The sequence below is a fragment of the Vipera ursinii genome, assembly GCF_947247035.1.
Source record: "Vipera ursinii genome assembly, chromosome: 2".
Classification (NCBI taxonomy): domain Eukaryota; kingdom Metazoa; phylum Chordata; class Lepidosauria; order Squamata; family Viperidae; genus Vipera; species Vipera ursinii.
Window position 1 is genome coordinate 117,080,657 of NC_139513.1, and position 16,212 is coordinate 117,096,868.

The 16,212-nt window shown below is 43.0% G+C and overlaps 1 protein-coding gene across 2 annotated transcripts in view; it reads left to right on the forward strand.

Moving 5' to 3' along the window:
* TNRC6C (trinucleotide repeat containing adaptor 6C) overlaps window positions 1–16,212 on the forward strand; it is a 147,335-nt gene that overhangs the window by 24,418 nt on the left and 106,705 nt on the right. Inside the window, exons 1-2 of one of the 2 annotated variants that reach the window (XM_083352362.1) lie at window positions 7,358–7,420; window positions 11,512–11,608. In XM_083352362.1, the coding sequence (XP_083208488.1) occupies window positions 7,410–7,420; window positions 11,512–11,608 (108 nt within the window). In that variant the 5' untranslated portion in view covers window positions 7,358–7,409. Of the gene's footprint in view, window positions 1–7,357; window positions 7,421–11,511; window positions 11,609–16,212 lie in introns of those variants that run through there. The other variant, XM_083352361.1, reaches the window with a different exon arrangement.

Consider the following 16,212-nt stretch of genomic DNA (forward strand, 5'->3'; position numbering starts at 1 on the left):
TAATAGGCAATGAGACTTGTGTTTCTGGAACTGGTAAGAGTATCTTTTAAATGGTTTATGCCCTTTTTTCTGCCTAGCTTCCTTTTCACAGGCAATATTGGTTTACCTTCTTTGTCAAGCCCGTAGAATGCCACACCAGTATTTAAACCAGAAAGGGAAAGTTTGTGGACATCCAAATATTAAAGTACTAGAATTTCTAGAATTCTTCATTGCTGGTCACATGATCTAGGTATTCAACTTATTTATAACAAAATACTTTTAGACCACATTAAAATGCTTTAATATAGTTTTCATCTCTATATCACAATACATTGATTTATTAGTAGACAAAGGGGCTGGAGAATTACACAAAGTGCTCATACTCTGGAGGTTTAAAAAGGGATGGAGGGGAGCTATATTCTGATCTAGTGTTGAAAACAGTAAGGGGCTAACAGGTGGCCCATTTGCTCACATCAGTTGGCAGCTGATAAGTTTATTTAGTAAGGCCACAAGTGTCAGACACAGGAAATAAAATGGCTTGGATTTGCTGTATAGTTAAGTATTGGCATGTCCAGAATCTGTTCAAAATGGAGCATTGGCCTTGGCAACAAAGACTTTCATTAGATTCTCAATATCAAGAGAGGGATTGAAGCACTGAATCTAAAGATGAAACTTATGAGATCTAGTTCATGCTGTCAGATCCAAAAGACCAGGTAATTTTTCTCCTGAATAGAGAATAGGCAACAGTTAGCTCAAAAAATACACTTCATATGATTTAGCAGTAAAGAAATACAATCAAACTGATTTAAATCCAGTATTTACACTAATTGTGGATAGATCTTGATTGCTGATTATGGCCACCATGCTGTCTATCTGTTTGAAGGTTGTCAAGAATTCATGGGAGAGGCTTTTTCCAGTAGTGTACTGCTAACTACAGAACAGCCAATGTTCTGGGTGTTGTAGCTCAAATCTGCTGTGAACTGGCTTGCCAAATTCCTGAAAATTTAGCGATTAGCTCTTGCCAGTTGGTATGAGTTGCTTCCAGGTCATCATTGGTCCAATTGCATAATCACACATGTGCAGGCCTCCCATTCAGGATTTTAATGGAAGCAATATTTATGCCTATTGTAAAGAGAGCCAGAAAGTGGGCACCATGGGATGGAAGCATTAGGCTTCAAGTGCTTTGTGCTTTTGGAACACCAGTTATCAAGGTCATGTGGCAAGAATATCAAAACTTTGGGACAAAAATCACATTTTTCACCTCAATCTCTCACATGACAAATAGAACCTATTCAAGTCTTTTCCATGCTGAAGCTTCTCCACCTGGCAAAACAGCAAATTAACATGCCCCATCATAGCAACAATTCTGATTCAAAAAATTGTGTCTCTAGTGCTAACACTGTTTCTTTATGTTTGGCCATTAACCCAGAAACTTGCAGTCACGTGATGTGTCATTTAACAACTATGGTGATTGAGTGCAGGCAAAGTTACATTGTGAGTCACTGTAATGTGGTGTCTCAGTTAAAGACCATGTCACAACAGTGGATTTGCCAGTCCCAACTGTGTGTTGTTAAGTGAGAACTACATGTAGTGTGACATAGATGTATGAAAATAATATTTGTTATGTCAATAGAAGACACAATTGGCACTCCCTGCAATGGAAACAAAAGTCAAAATGACCATGCAGAGTGCCAAGTATAATTCGGAATCCTTCAGATTTTTGATTTAAAGTTTCCTTATGCTATTGTATTGAAAATATGGAGAATAATCTTGCTTTCCTAGCTAAGAAAGGCATTTTTCTTTTAAAACTTGTTCTTTTTCAAGCAATGTATATGGAACTTTTGAGGAATACAGGAGATGGCCAGCATATATATACCAAGAGTTGCTAGATATTATCAGAAAGATTCCTTGTTTTGTTGTACTTTTGAAATTGTTGTTAATGGATAATCTAATCTAATGCATAACAATTCCTTTGACTGGCCAAAAAACCGATCCTATTTTGTGAGTGCATGTGTATCTATGTAAGGGTAAGAATAATGTAAGAAAACATTCTACATGGATTCATCAAACCTCTGTGAAAAAGTTTCTTAAACTTCAAGGGCATAAAGTTTTTGCTTCCTCCCTTCTCCCTCAATTGGTTATCTAATTGCAGGGTTTGATATGCTAATTCCTTCCTCAATCACTTTTCCAAGAAACTGAAACTGAGCAAAAGTTGTCAAAAACAACTAGGACCCTTGGGAGGCACTCTTCAGGAGAGAGCATGCTATCAGGTCATTTAAAGCAGGTGGAATGAAACACACACACATTTTCTGCAGCGGAGAAAAGTAGATTGCATATTTCTTGGGCGTAGGTTCCCTTTTCCATAATCCTCTTCCTACCAATCGCCCGATACAGGAGAATCATATCAGAGAGAAAAAACATTCAGTTCACTTGATTACATTATTATGGCTTACAGAGGCTGCCAGCCTTGGATTTTCTTTATCTCCCAGTGCTCTTGGAACAATCATATTCCTTAACCAACCAACCAAGGATATTTGTTGTGTGAAAAACTGAGGAAGGAATACTTCCTTGACTTTACAGATAATGGTAGGATATTAAACAGACAAATAAGCTATGCAATGCTGCAAAGAGCACTTGGGCCATATCTCTTTCCATGTCAGGGTATGATTGTTCAGAGTGCTATTGACATCTCTCTCTCTCTCTCTCTCTCTCTCTCTCTCTCTCTCTCTCTCTCTCTCTCTCTCTCTCTCTCTCTCTCTCTCTCTCTCTCTCACACACACACACACACACACACACACACACAGGAATATTTTGTTAAATTTGCAGAAAAAAATAGAAAAATTTACAAACTCTTGCGTCTACGTAGAGTGTATTTTTAGCATCTTTTTTTTCTTGTAAAGAGCAAAGTTTACCTTTATTCAAGTAAAAAAAATTCTTAGCATTCTGTGCTCTATTTCTCCATATTTATTCCACTTAGACGCTCAACCAATATACTGTAGTTAATTAGAACCTATAATTGATATTTACCATGTCACATCCAAATCTTTGGAGTCTATGCTTTCCTTATTGAGTCAAATGTCACTTATCCTGATTGGGAACTCCTGATATAGAGTATTGGTCAATCGTGTGATTTCAGACCAAGGGAGGCATTTACTTCCAAAGTATATATTACAATTGGTGATAAGTAGTAAAATTGGTAAAACTGGTGAAGCGGGCCCAGCAACGCCTGCATTTTCTGCAACTCATGAGAAAAGCACATCTTCCTTCCCCTGTCCTTAGGAAGGCAGTGCAGAGAGTGGTGAGGAAGGCAGAAAAAAGTATTGGCAGTTCCCTCCCTTCCATTCTAGGACATAGCACATAAGCATTGCTTGAGCAGGGTCCGCAAGATTGTCTGGGACACTACACATCCTCTTCACAACCTGTTCTCCTTGTTACCTTCTGGGAGAGGAGGCTTCATGGTATCCAGGAAGCAGAACATCCAGGTTCAGTCACAGTTTTGTTCCATACAGTATTAACCTTGTGAACTCCCAAGCTTCCTCTTTCTGCTATCTATTTAGGATGGGCAGTGATTAATATTTATGTGTAATTATATATGGGTGTAAGTATATATGTATGTTGTATATTTATATGTGTGTTATGTATGTGTACACTTTTGAGAATTTCATTTTTAATGGATGCCACTGTGCCCAATAAAGGTAATGTTATCTAAATTCATTTGTTTTCCTCACAACATTGGGAATACAATTTTGAATTTGAGACAGTTAATCAATTAGGCATTCTGGTAAACAAGGAAGAAGCATTCAAGGTTGAAGTACTAGACTCCAGAAACAGAGGAAGGCAGATACACTGGAAGGGCTACCCAGGGTTGGAGAAGTCATGGGAGGGGCAGCAGTGGATGTCCATGCTCTGCAATTAATGCATAGCTTCCATGATTAGTATCCTAACAATTCCCATCTACTGGCCTTGCAGGAGTTAAGTGCTGACCAAGAGGAACAGGAGGAATTCAGTGGGTAGGGTTGCCTTGGGGATAATAAGAGACCAAATAGGGGATATGGGAAATGAACCAGCTCCTTTCACATCAAACAGACAGGTCATGAGGTGGGGAGACCAACAGGTTTCCAATGGAGGGGTGACTACCACTTTTATAAGCTCAGCTGATTCATAGGTCACCTTGTGTAAGTTACCTTTCATTCTCATAGCCCAGTTTCTCCTGAACACTCAGGAGGAGGGAAAAAGTAAGGAGAAAAAGTAAAAAGGAGAGGATAATGGACAGTGGGAGAATGGGCCAAGAAACACAGTCTAGAGCAGGGGTGTCAAACTCAATTTCATTGAGGGCCACATCAGCATTGCAGTTGCCCTCAGGGGCCCAGGTGGGTATGGCCAGGGTGGGCGTGGCCTACTGGGTGGGCGTGGCCTACTGGGTGGGCGTGGCTAGAGTGCATATGGCCTACTGGGTGGGCGTGGCCAGCTCTACATCGTTCGCATCAAGGGTGCCTATGGGGGCCTGGGTGGGAGTGGGACAGATCTGAGGGTCTCTGGCAGAAGGAGGGTCTCTGGGCCAGGGCCAAGGCAGCGGGGGCCATTCCCTCACTGTTTCCAGGATGGCTTTGCGGGCCACATGAAACCACTTCATGGGCCGGATCCGGCCCCCGGGCCTTGTGTTTGACATGTCTGGTCTAGAGAGTGACCAATTAATCAATGATAATACAGCTGGAAGGGACCTTGGAGGTCTAGTCCAAGCCCCTGCTCAAGCAGGAGACCCTATACCATTTCAGACAAGTGGCTGTCCAGTCTCCTCTTAAAAACCTCCTTAAAAACACACAACTTCTGAAGGCAAGCTGTACTACTGGTTAACCAGATATGAGACAGTGTAGCTCTCAACTGGATAGTGGGCAGGGCAAGAGGCTTAGAAAAGACTCTGTAGTTTCAGGGACTATAAAGAAAGCGGCAGGAGAATTGTGCTTTCAGACTTGCAAAAATTTGTTAATTTAGCTTTACAATGAAGTAGAATTTGTTCATCTAGTTAGGTTTCCTATTTGATCTACCTAGTATTGCTGACAATTTCCAAGATTGTTGTCACTAAGCAATACGGTCATGTGATGTCACACTTTATGACCACATTGCTTAGCAATGACAATCCCAGTCCCAGTTGCTGTTGTAAGCCGTACCAGCGGTAAAATTCTTTCCATTCCAATCACTGATTTCTCTTGCTTTGGTCATCCTGAAGAATCAAGTGATACCATCCTATCAGTTCACCAAGTGATCATGTCACTTATCTCCTTTGGTGACAGTATGGTCCTGTGGAACAGTCATTTCAAGATATATCAAGATGAAAAAAGAATTGGTTACTGCAGTGTTTCCTTTTATTTGGCCCTTTTGGGGGAAGCTAAACTGTTTCCAAAATCCTAGTTCTAGAAAGTTTTGGATAACACATAAATAGTATATATGAATTGATAAACTGTCACTTGAAGCTAAAGGGGGTTAACCATTTACTTCCAAACTCTTTGAGTTCAAGTGTATTAATATTTTAAAAACTGCATATTATATATCTTCCTATAAATAAAACTAAGTGTACCTAAAATTCCTAGTTATGCAATCTTTAACAAGAAACTTGTTTCATATTAAATATTTCCTTGTATTCTGTTCGTGTTCCCCTTTGAAAAATCAAGCTGTAATTGAATAGAAAGATAATGGAGTTTGAACATTTAAAAAAATCCTATTTATAGTTAAGTTCATGGCTGCTGTCAGTATAAAAGCATAATTCACAGTTTATTGATCTTGGTTGCTCAGAGCTGTGGTACAGGGTCAAAAGTTTCATCTGCTATCTCAACAGGTCAGGTTTTTGTGCCCTGGATATTTGACACTGAGTAAAATTGGCAGAAGAATGATAGACTGCCTATTTTCTCAATTTTGCCCGATGTACAAACTCTAGCACAATGCCCATGAGACAGAGAGTTTTGCTATCAGCCAAGGAAGAGTTGGGAAATGAGCTGTAACTATGGCTATTGAAAAGCAGCTTGGCAATATTCTGTTCAGAATTTTTTTTAAAATTCAGCATACTTTTAAGATTTAGCTTAAATCTAAATACAATTATTAAATCAAAATTATTTTATTTAAATTAACGGATATGAGTTATGAATTAATTTGTCAGTATGTTTCATTTTTTAATCCAATCTGAAAATACAAATCCATTTATTTCCTATAAGATACCTATGGTTTCCCTAAAATCTGTTCTGGGATAGTATAATATAGACTGGAGAATCATTGCTGGTAGGAAATATCTTTCTGCCAGTGTTAGCTTATAACTTGGTCTTTTGATAACAAAATGCTTGTCTATTTTCAAACCCTTATGTTTGTTATAATACAGAATAAAAATGGTTATTCAAAAATTTAAATAAAAGTGTGCTTACAAAAAGATAACTTACAAAGAAAATTTGGGAAGTACCTGGCAGAAGGGGAACAAAGAATCCAATCCTCTGCAGATGATGTTCTATCAATGGAATGATAGTACTGTGTTGGATAGAGTTTACAATAAAACATGAATTGTTGCTAGTTCTTAAAATTATTTTCCAATTCACTTCCTTCCTACAGCCACTTTTTTGTATTTTTGAAATTAGCCTTTTCTAATTACAATAGTAATAAGTGGGACGCGGTGGCTCAGTGGGTTAGGACGCTGAGCTTGTCGATCAGAAGATCGGCAGTTTGGCGGGTCGAATCCCAAGTGCCGCGTAACAGAGTGAGCACCTGCTACTCGCCCCAGCTTCTGCCAACCTAACAGTTCGAAAGCACGTGAAAAATGCAAGTAGAAAAATAGGGACCACTACGGTGGGAAGGTAACAGCGTTCCATGCGCCTTTGGCATCTAGTCATGCCGGCCACATGACCACGGAGATGTCCTCGGACAAGCGCTGGCTCTTCGGCTTTGAAATGGAGATGAGCACTGGCCCCTAGAGTCGGAAACGACTAGCACGCATGTGCGGGGGAACCTTTACCTTTACCTAATTACAGTAGACATTCTGATTTTTATTTTATTTACACTTCCTGTAAGCTATGATTTTTACCAAGATTTCTGACTTCCATCCAATCCCAATTTATAATTGTTTTTGTTTCATATTTTTTAAGTTAGGCCAAACAGAATCCGGGCCAAACAGTAAACCGGAACATATATCCTCTAATTCTGTCCAAATTATATTATTGGATAAAGCTTTGTACATTTGGGATTTTGGAGTAATTGTCCCTTTTTAAATGTTTTTGCTATAATTTAATGATCAAACTGATTTATTTTTAAGTGAATATTTAAGGAGATGCTTTGTGCAAAGGAAATCTTTAGTAAATAAGAAAAAAAGTTTGTTAATCTTTTTTTCTGTTTTGTAAACAAGGTGTAAGAAAACTGCAGCCATATGATTGATTGATTGATAAACAAACTGCAGAATGTGTGAATGGTGTGCATTGGGAAGAAGCCTGTAAAAATTACATTTTTAAAAAAATTTGGGGAAAAGTAAATAATGTTTACAGGCAAAGAATATTTGTTTCAACTTCCCAAAAGAGAGTGATCAAAAAGCTCCTAACCTCTTTCTGTATTAGACGTTAATCTATAAAGCAGTTCCATTAGTCTACCCAGAGATTTTACATAAAAATTAAAGTTTAATGTTTGAAAGCAGAGTAGACATAGAATCAGTCTTTCTGCAGTGAATTGCTCATAGCCCTTTTGATTTCTTCTAATTTTTTTAGCGATACATTGTAGGTACATTTAGAGCTACATTAATTTTGAGAGCCACAGAAGCAATTCTGGTTTATATCTTTGTTTTTTAAATACACTGATGCAATTAGACCTGGTTTTATAATGTTTCATTAGTGTTCAGTTAGTAAGCACAAGTAAAATAAATGGCAGCAGTGTAATATGTAAGAAGTATCTCATATATGATTGTTACCGTATATACTTGAGTATAAGCCGACTCGAGTATAAGCCGAGACCCCCAATTTCACCCCCAAAAACTGGAAAAAGTTATTGACTCGAGTATAAGCCGATCCGCCGTTCTGCAAGCCTCTGCCGCCAGCAGAGGCTCGATCCGCCATTTTGCAAGCCTGAATACACAGGAATACCCTGTGTGGCCGCGGCTCCTCGGCAGGTCTCCGTTCCTCCTGCCGACCTTTGGGGAGGTTTGGGCGCCTCCCCAAACCTCCCCAAACCTCGGCAGGTCTCCGTTCCTCCGCGCAGACCTGCCGACGTTTGGGGAGGTTTGGGCGCCTCCCCAAACGTCCCCAAACCTCGGCAGGTCTCCGTTCCTCCGCGCAGACCTGCCGACCTTTGGGGAGGTTTGGGCGCCTCCCCAAACGTCCCCAAACCTCGGCAGGTCTCCGTTCCTGTTTGGGGAGCTTTGGGCGCCTCCCCAAACCTCGGCAGGTCTCCGTTCCTCCGCGCAGACCTGCCGACCTTTGGGGAGGTTTGGGCGCCTCCCCAAACCTCCCCAAACCTCGGCAGGTCTCCGTTCCTGTTTGGGGAGGTTTGGGCGCCTCCCCAAACCTCCCCAAACCTCGGCAGGTCTCCGTTCCTCCGCGCAGACCTGCCGACCTTTGGGGAGGTTTGGGCGCCTCCCCAAACGTCCCCAAACCTCGGCAGGTCTCCGTTCCTGTTTGGGGAGGTTTGGGCGCCTCCCCAAACCTCCCCAAACCTCGGCAGGTCTCCGTTCCTCCGCGCAGACCTGCCGACCTTTGGGGAGGTTTGGGCGCCTCCCCAAACGTCCCCAAACCTCGGCAGGTCTCCGTTCCTGTTTGGGGTGGTTTGGGCGCCTCCCCAAACCTCCCCAAACCTCGGCAGGTCTCCGTTCCTCCGCGCAGACCTGCCGACGTTTGGGGAGGTTTGGGCGCCTCCCCAAACGTCCCCAAACCTCGGCAGGTCTCCGTTCCTCCGCGCAGACCTGCCGACCTTTGGGGAGGTTTGGGCGCCTCCCCAAACGTCCCCAAACCTCGGCAGGTCTCCGTTCCTGTTTGGGGAGCTTTGGGCGCCTCCCCAAACCTCGGCAGGTCTCCGTTCTTCCTGCCGACCTTTGGGGAGGTTTGGGCGCCTCCCCAAACCTCCCCAAACCTCGGCAGGTCTGCGCGGAGGAACGGAGACCTGCCGAGGTTTGGGGAGGTTTGGGGAGGTTTGGGGAGGCGCCCAAACCTCCCCAAACAGGAACGGAGACCTGCCGAGGTTTGGGGAGGTTTGGGGAGGCGCCCAAACCTCCCCAAAGGTCGGCAGGTCTGCGCGGAGGAACGGAGACCTGCCGAGGTTTGGGGAGGTTTGGGGAGGCGCCCAAACCTCCCCAAACAGGAACGGAGACCTGCCGAGGTTTGGGGACGTTTGGGGAGGCGCCCAAACCTCCCCAAAGGTCGGCAGGTCTGCGCGGAGGAACGGAGACCTGCCGAGGTTTGGGGAGGTTTGGGGAGGCGCCCAAACCTCCCCAAACAGGAACGGAGACCTGCCGAGGTTTGGGGAGGTTTGGGGAGGCGCCCAAACCTCCCCAAACAGGAACGGAGACCTGCCGAGGTTTGGGGACGTTTGGGGAGGCGCCCAAACCTCCCCAAAGGTCGGCAGGTCTGCGCGGAGGAACGGAGACCTGCCGAGGTTTGGGGAGGTTTGGGGAGGCGCCCAAACCTCCCCAAACAGGAACGGAGACCTGCCGAGGTTTGGGGACGTTTGGGGAGGCGCCCAAACCTCCCCAAAGGTCGGCAGGTCTGCGCGGAGGAACGGAGACCTGCCGAGGTTTGGGGACGTTTGGGGAGGCGCCCAAACCTCCCCAAACAGGAACGGAGACCTGCCGAGGTTTGGGGAGGTTTGGGGAGGCGCCCAAACCTCCCCAAACAGGAACGGAGACCTGCCGAGGTTTGGGGACGTTTGGGGAGGCGCCCAAACCTCCCCAAAGGTCGGCAGGTCTGCGCGGAGGAACGGAGACCTGCCGAGGTTTGGGGAGGTTTGGGGAGGCGCCCAAACCTCCCCAAACAGGAACGGAGACCTGCCGAGGTTTGGGGACGTTTGGGGAGGCGCCCAAACCTCCCCAAAGGTCGGCAGGTCTGCGCGGAGGAACGGAGACCTGCCGAGGTTTGGGGAGGTTTGGGGAGGCGCCCAAAGCTCCCCAAACAGGAACGGAGACCTGCCGAGGTTTGGGAAGGTTTGGGGAGGCGCCCAAACCTCCCCAAACAGGAACGGAGACCTGCCGAGGTTTGGGGACGTTTGGGGAGGCGCCCAAACCTCCCCAAAGGTCGGCAGGTCTGCGCGGAGGAACGGAGACCTGCCGAGGTTTGGGGAGGTTTGGGGAGGCGCCCAAACCTCCCCAAACAGGAACGGAGACCTGCCGAGGTTTGGGGACGTTTGGGGAGGCGCCCAAACCTCCCCAAAGGTCGGCAGGTCTGCGCGGAGGAACGGAGACCTGCCGAGGTTTGGGGAGGCGCCCAAAGCTCCCCAAACAGGAACGGAGACCTGCCGAGGTTTGGGGACGTTTGGGGAGGCGCCCAAACCTCCCCAAACGTCGGCAGGTCTGCGCGGAGGAACGGAGACCTGCCGAGGTTTGGGGAGGTTTGGGGAGGCGCCCAAACCTCCCCAAACAGGAACGGAGACCTGCCGAGGTTTGGGGACGTTTGGGGAGGCGCCCAAACCTCCCCAAAGGTCGGCAGGTCTGCGCGGAGGAACGGAGACCTGCCGAGGTTTGGGGAGGTTTGGGGAGGCGCCCAAACCTCCCCAAACAGGAACGGAGACCTGCCGAGGTTTGGGGAGGCGCCCAAACCTCCCCAAACAGGAACGGAGACCTGGGGAGGTTTGGGGAGGCGCCCAAACCTCCCCAAAGGTCGGCAGGAGGAACGGAGACCTGCCGAGGTTTGGGGAGGTTTGGGGAGGCGCCCAAACCTCCCCAAAGGTCGGCAGGAGGAACGGAGACCTGCCGAGGTTTGGGGAGGCGCCCAAACCTCCCCAAAGGTCGGCAGGAGGAACGGAGACCTGCCGAGGTTTGGGGAGGTTTGGGGAGGCGCCCAAACCTCCCCAAACGTCGGCAGGTCTGCGCGGAGGAACGGAGACCTGCCGAGGTTTGGGGAGGCGCCCAAACCTCCCCAAACGTCGGCAAGTCTCCGTTCCTCCGCGCCCTGCCTGCCTGCTTCTTTCCGCTGCGGAAAGAAGCAGGCAGGCAAGGCGCGGAGTTTGGGGAGGTGCGCGCGCACCTCCCCAAACCTCCCCAAACTTCGGCAGGTCTCGGACGGCGGTGGCTTGGGAGAGGTGCGGGCGATCCCGGAAGCACCAAAGCCTCGGCCGCGCACAAGTCCTCGGTAAGTTTTTTTTGTTGACTGGAGTATAAGCCGAAGTGGAATTTTTCAGCCCAAAAAGTGGGCTGAAAAATTCGGCTTATACTCAAGTATATACGGTAATTTAAATTGATGTTGATTTAAATTCTGTGATGGAAGTAATTTAAATATGTGGTGGCAGATAATTCAGTGTCTGTTGTAATTCAGGCTTCCCTGATTTATATAATCGTCTAAAAGAGGCTCAATTCTCTTTTACAAATAGGGAAAAAGAACAAACACAAGAAGAGGAACATTTGATGGAAGAAAAGAAAAAGAAAAAGCAGGAAGAAAAGAAAAAGAAGGAAGGTGCTCAGAAAAAGGTTTGTTAAGATCTCAGTTATATAATTTAACACTTAGTCAATTTCATTAGTGTGAGTTGGAAATACAGTATATTGAGAAATATAAATAGTCTAATTAGGTTTCATTATTTGTAAAAATTACCAAATATTATGCATACATTTGTTCTTATTTTCACTTCTTGAGCCATATATTCTACGACAAGCAGATTTCCTCCTGGCCTGATCAAATGTTTTTATTAAAGCACAGTTTAAGTAGTCTGTGAACAGTAGCTAAACATTACCATCTGAAGTAACTGCCAGGTGAATTATGTATTTCAGCAACATAACAAGAGGTAGAGGTTATAACTTAGAGGCTATGTGGCTTTTAGTATTTCATAAAATTATGTAACTAGTAGATTTTACTTATTAACAAACATTGTTTTCCAGGTAATACATTTTTTTCAGAACAATATATTGACCACAGATGATTTTGTTTTCCTAACTTACAAATTCAGCTTTTATAATTTTCAGTTTCTATAGTATTTAGATAAAGGCACTACTGTATTCCGATTTCAGGGCCGGAAACAATCATTTTCTGTATAATGTCTGGTATATCTTTTAAGATTTTTAAAAATGTCAGTCCCATTTCCAAGTTCACATAATAGGGATAAGAAGTGGAGTCATGCAATCAAGAATCAAATAATTCTTACCACAGACAATAGCATGGTTCCTGTCTAGTTCAGAATTTAAGTCAACAGGATGTAGTGTTCATGGTAAAACTGTCAGATCAAGTCAGAGATTAGGCTTTTCAGAAAGTTGTACAAGACTTCAAGCCAAGTCTGAAAATTAGACTGTCATAAACATTATTTTGATATTTGACTGGTCTCAGGAGAAGCTTAAATATTGGAAGAACCAGAACTTCATTCACATTCAAGTTTTGCTGATCAAAGCTACCATGTTTCCCCAAAAGTAAGACCTACCCTGAAAATAATCCCTGGCTGATTTGCGGGGATGGGCCTAATATAAGCCCTATCCCAAAAATAAGCCCTACTTTGGGAGCAAGGCATACACCTAAAAATCAAGCCAAGGTGGGGATCAGGGTGTGGAGCTGTCCCACATGCCCCACACCCACTTACCTTGCAGCCAGGTCTTTCCTCACTGGCCCACTTCTTCTGCGGCGTCCACAGGCTTGCATTTTTTTTTATTAAAAAGTTTTAACATACATTTTATCTTTAACAATCCCCCCTCCCCCTCCCGTACCCATCCCTCCCTACCCCTCCCCCCCTCCCCCCGACTTCCCAGAGCTAAGTACAAGGTATAAGAACAGAAAAAAACAATCATAAACATCCATATGCTAACAACCATAAACTCTAAAATCTATCACTCTCTAGCTCATATAGAATAACTACAAACACTATTACTATTAAATATAAAAAGAAAAGGAAAAAAAAAAGGAAGACTTATTCAAATGCTACATGAAACTTTTTAGTCCCATATTTGTTCTGGATATACTCAATCCATTTTCTCCACTCCATAATATAACGTTCTTGCGAGTGATCTTTCAAGTAAGCCGAAATCTTTGCCATCTCTGCCAGGTCAGAAACCTTTAAAGTCCATTCTTCTATAGTCGGCAGTTCCTCCTTCTTCCAATATTGACCTATTAAGAGTCTTGCTGCCGTAATCAAATTCAACATCAGCTTAGTGTCCACAACCGTAGCATCTGTAATTATGCCTAACAAAAAAAGTTGCGGACAAAACTTTATCCTTTGCTTGAAAATCTTCTGCATGTTCCACCAAATTTTTATCCAAAAAGCCTTAACCTTTTTAAAAGTCCACCATATGTGAAAATATGTTGCATCTTCATCACCACACCTCCAGCACTTAGGCTGATAATTCGGATACATACTTGCAAGCTTCTTAGGATCTAGATGCCATCTATAAAACATTTTATAAAAGTTCTCTCTTAAATTTTGAGCTTGTGTAAATTTTACGTTCCTCACCCAGATCTTTTCCCACGTGTCCATTGTAATAACTTCTTGGATGTTTTGGGCCCATTTTATCATACAATCTTTAACAAGTTCTGTTTCTGAGTCAATTTCTATCAATGCAAGATATATCCGTTTGATATGTGCTGGACCCTGCTTTCTAATTTGCTTTATCAGATTTTCATCAGTCATTGTAAAACCAATTTTCTGATCTTCTTTCCACCTGGCCCGTAGCTGAATATATTGAAACCAGGTTTGAACAATCTTCTCATCTCGCAAGAAAGTGTACGGTTTCAGACACCAGACATTTCTTTCCAAACTTAAAATCTCCTTATACGTAATCACATCATGTTTAAAACCAACATTTATATTTTCTATTGCGTGTTTTGGGATTGCCCACAATGGTATCCTGCAATCTAACTTATGTCTATACTTCTTCCAAACTCTCAACAATGCCTGTCTTAAAATATGCGCTTTAAACACATTATCTACCTTTTTATCATACAACAAATATGCATGCCAGCCAAACAACAAGTCGTGACCCTCAAGATTTAATAATCTCTCTTGTGTCAAATTAATCCAATCACTTATTCCTGCTAACGCAGCAGCTTCATAATATAATTTAAAATTAGGCATTTTAAGACCACCTCTTTCACTAGTATCCTGCATAATCTTAAGTTTAACTCGTGGCCTTTTCCCTGCCCAGACAAATTTGTTGATACCTCGCTGCCATTCCTCCAGATTAGAATCTTAAGAACCGGTATCATTTGAAATAAGAATAAAAATTTAGGCAGGACATTCATTTTCACTGCTGCGATTCGCCCCAACAAAGACAATTGCAATTTTTCCCAGCTCTCCATTTCTTTTTGAATTTTTCCCCATAGTTTTTCATAATTATTTTTATATAACTTTGTGTTAGAGGGTGACAAAAACACCCCCAAGTATTTGACCCTTTTAACAATCTCAAATCCAGTTAATCCTTCTAAGAGAGCCTTTTGCGATACTGTCATATTTTTGGCCAGAATTTTAGTTTTTTGTGCATTAACTTTAAATCCAGAAACCTTCCCATATTGCATTATTATCTCCATCAGGTCCACAACAGAATTCTCTGGCTGGGTCACCGTAACAACCAGATCATCTGCGAACGCTCTCAATCTATAATCCTGATCTCTAATTTGTATACCCTTAATTCTTTCCGAACTCCGTATTTTTACCAATAATATCTCCAATGTTAACACAAATAACAAAGGCGATAACGGACACCCTTGCCTTGTGCCCTTCTCAATATTACAAACTTCAGTCAAACTATTGTTAACTATTATCCGGGCAGTTTGTTTTTGATATAATGCCCTAATTGGTTGCAAAAATTTATCCCCAAAATTCATTTTATCTAAAACTTTCATCAAAAATTTCCAATTCAATTGATCAAAAGCTTTTTCAGCGTCTAAAAAAATTAGCGCCGCAGGGATCTGGTTGTTCCTTTCCAAAAACTCTAACACATCAACTATATGCCTCACATTGTTTTTCATTTGCCTACCACTGATAAACCCCGTTTGATCCCCATGAATCACCTGTTGCAGAACCCTCATCAGTCTATTAGCTAACACCTTAGCAAATATCTTATAATCTGTATTTAAAAGTGATATCGGTCTATAATTTTTTTACTTGAGTAGCATCTTGGTCTTCCTTCGGAATCAAAGAAATAAAAGCAGATCTCCAAGACGGAGGCACCTTACCCCCTCTCTGAATTGTCTGGAATAATTCCTTAAGCGGTTTTATCAACTCCATTTGTAAGTTTTTGTAATAAACCGCAGTCAAACCATCCGTACCTGGCGCTTTATCCAACTTCAATTCCTTAATTGCTGTGAGAATTTCTTCTTCTGTCATCAATTGATTAATCTCCTCTTTTTGTGCCTGCGTAAGAACTGGGATGCTAGCATTCTCTAAATATACATCAATGTCTTTTTCATTAATCTTCTCCTTAGCATATAATTTAGAATAAAAATCCACAAAGGCTTCCTTAATAAGATCCTGTTGAAACACAACCTTTCCCTTATGCTCAATTTTATCTATATTAGAAGCCCTTTGCTTTTTCCTTAGTCTATAAGCTAGCCATCTACCTGGCTTATTAGCATTGCAAAAGGTATTATGCCTGGCAAACCGCAAATTGGTTGCCACCTGGTCAGCCATTAATTTATTAAATTGTCCTCTTAATAGCTTAATAACCTCCTTAGTCTTCACATCCGATGGGTTCAAAATCAAAGCCTTCTCCTTTTCCTTAATTTCATTCTCCAATTCTTTCCTTCTGGCTTCCAAAGTACGTCTGTGTTTATTGTTCATATATATCAACACCCCTCTCATATAGGCCTTGCTAGCATCCCAAACCATGTCCATAGAAGTATTCTTATTCATATTAATTTCAAAAAAATCCTTCATCCGCAGTTTACATTCTTCCACATTTTTCTGATTTCTAAACAGATTCTCATTTACGCGCCATGAGCGCCTATCTCTATTATCCTTATTGATCTCTAACCATACTGGACTATGGTCAGAAATAGCTCTTGCACAGATCTTTACCTTCTTAATCCTAGAAAAAAAGTCATTAGTCAACAAAATGAAGTCAATCCTAGAAAAAGATTGATGTCTGTCAGAAAAAAAAGT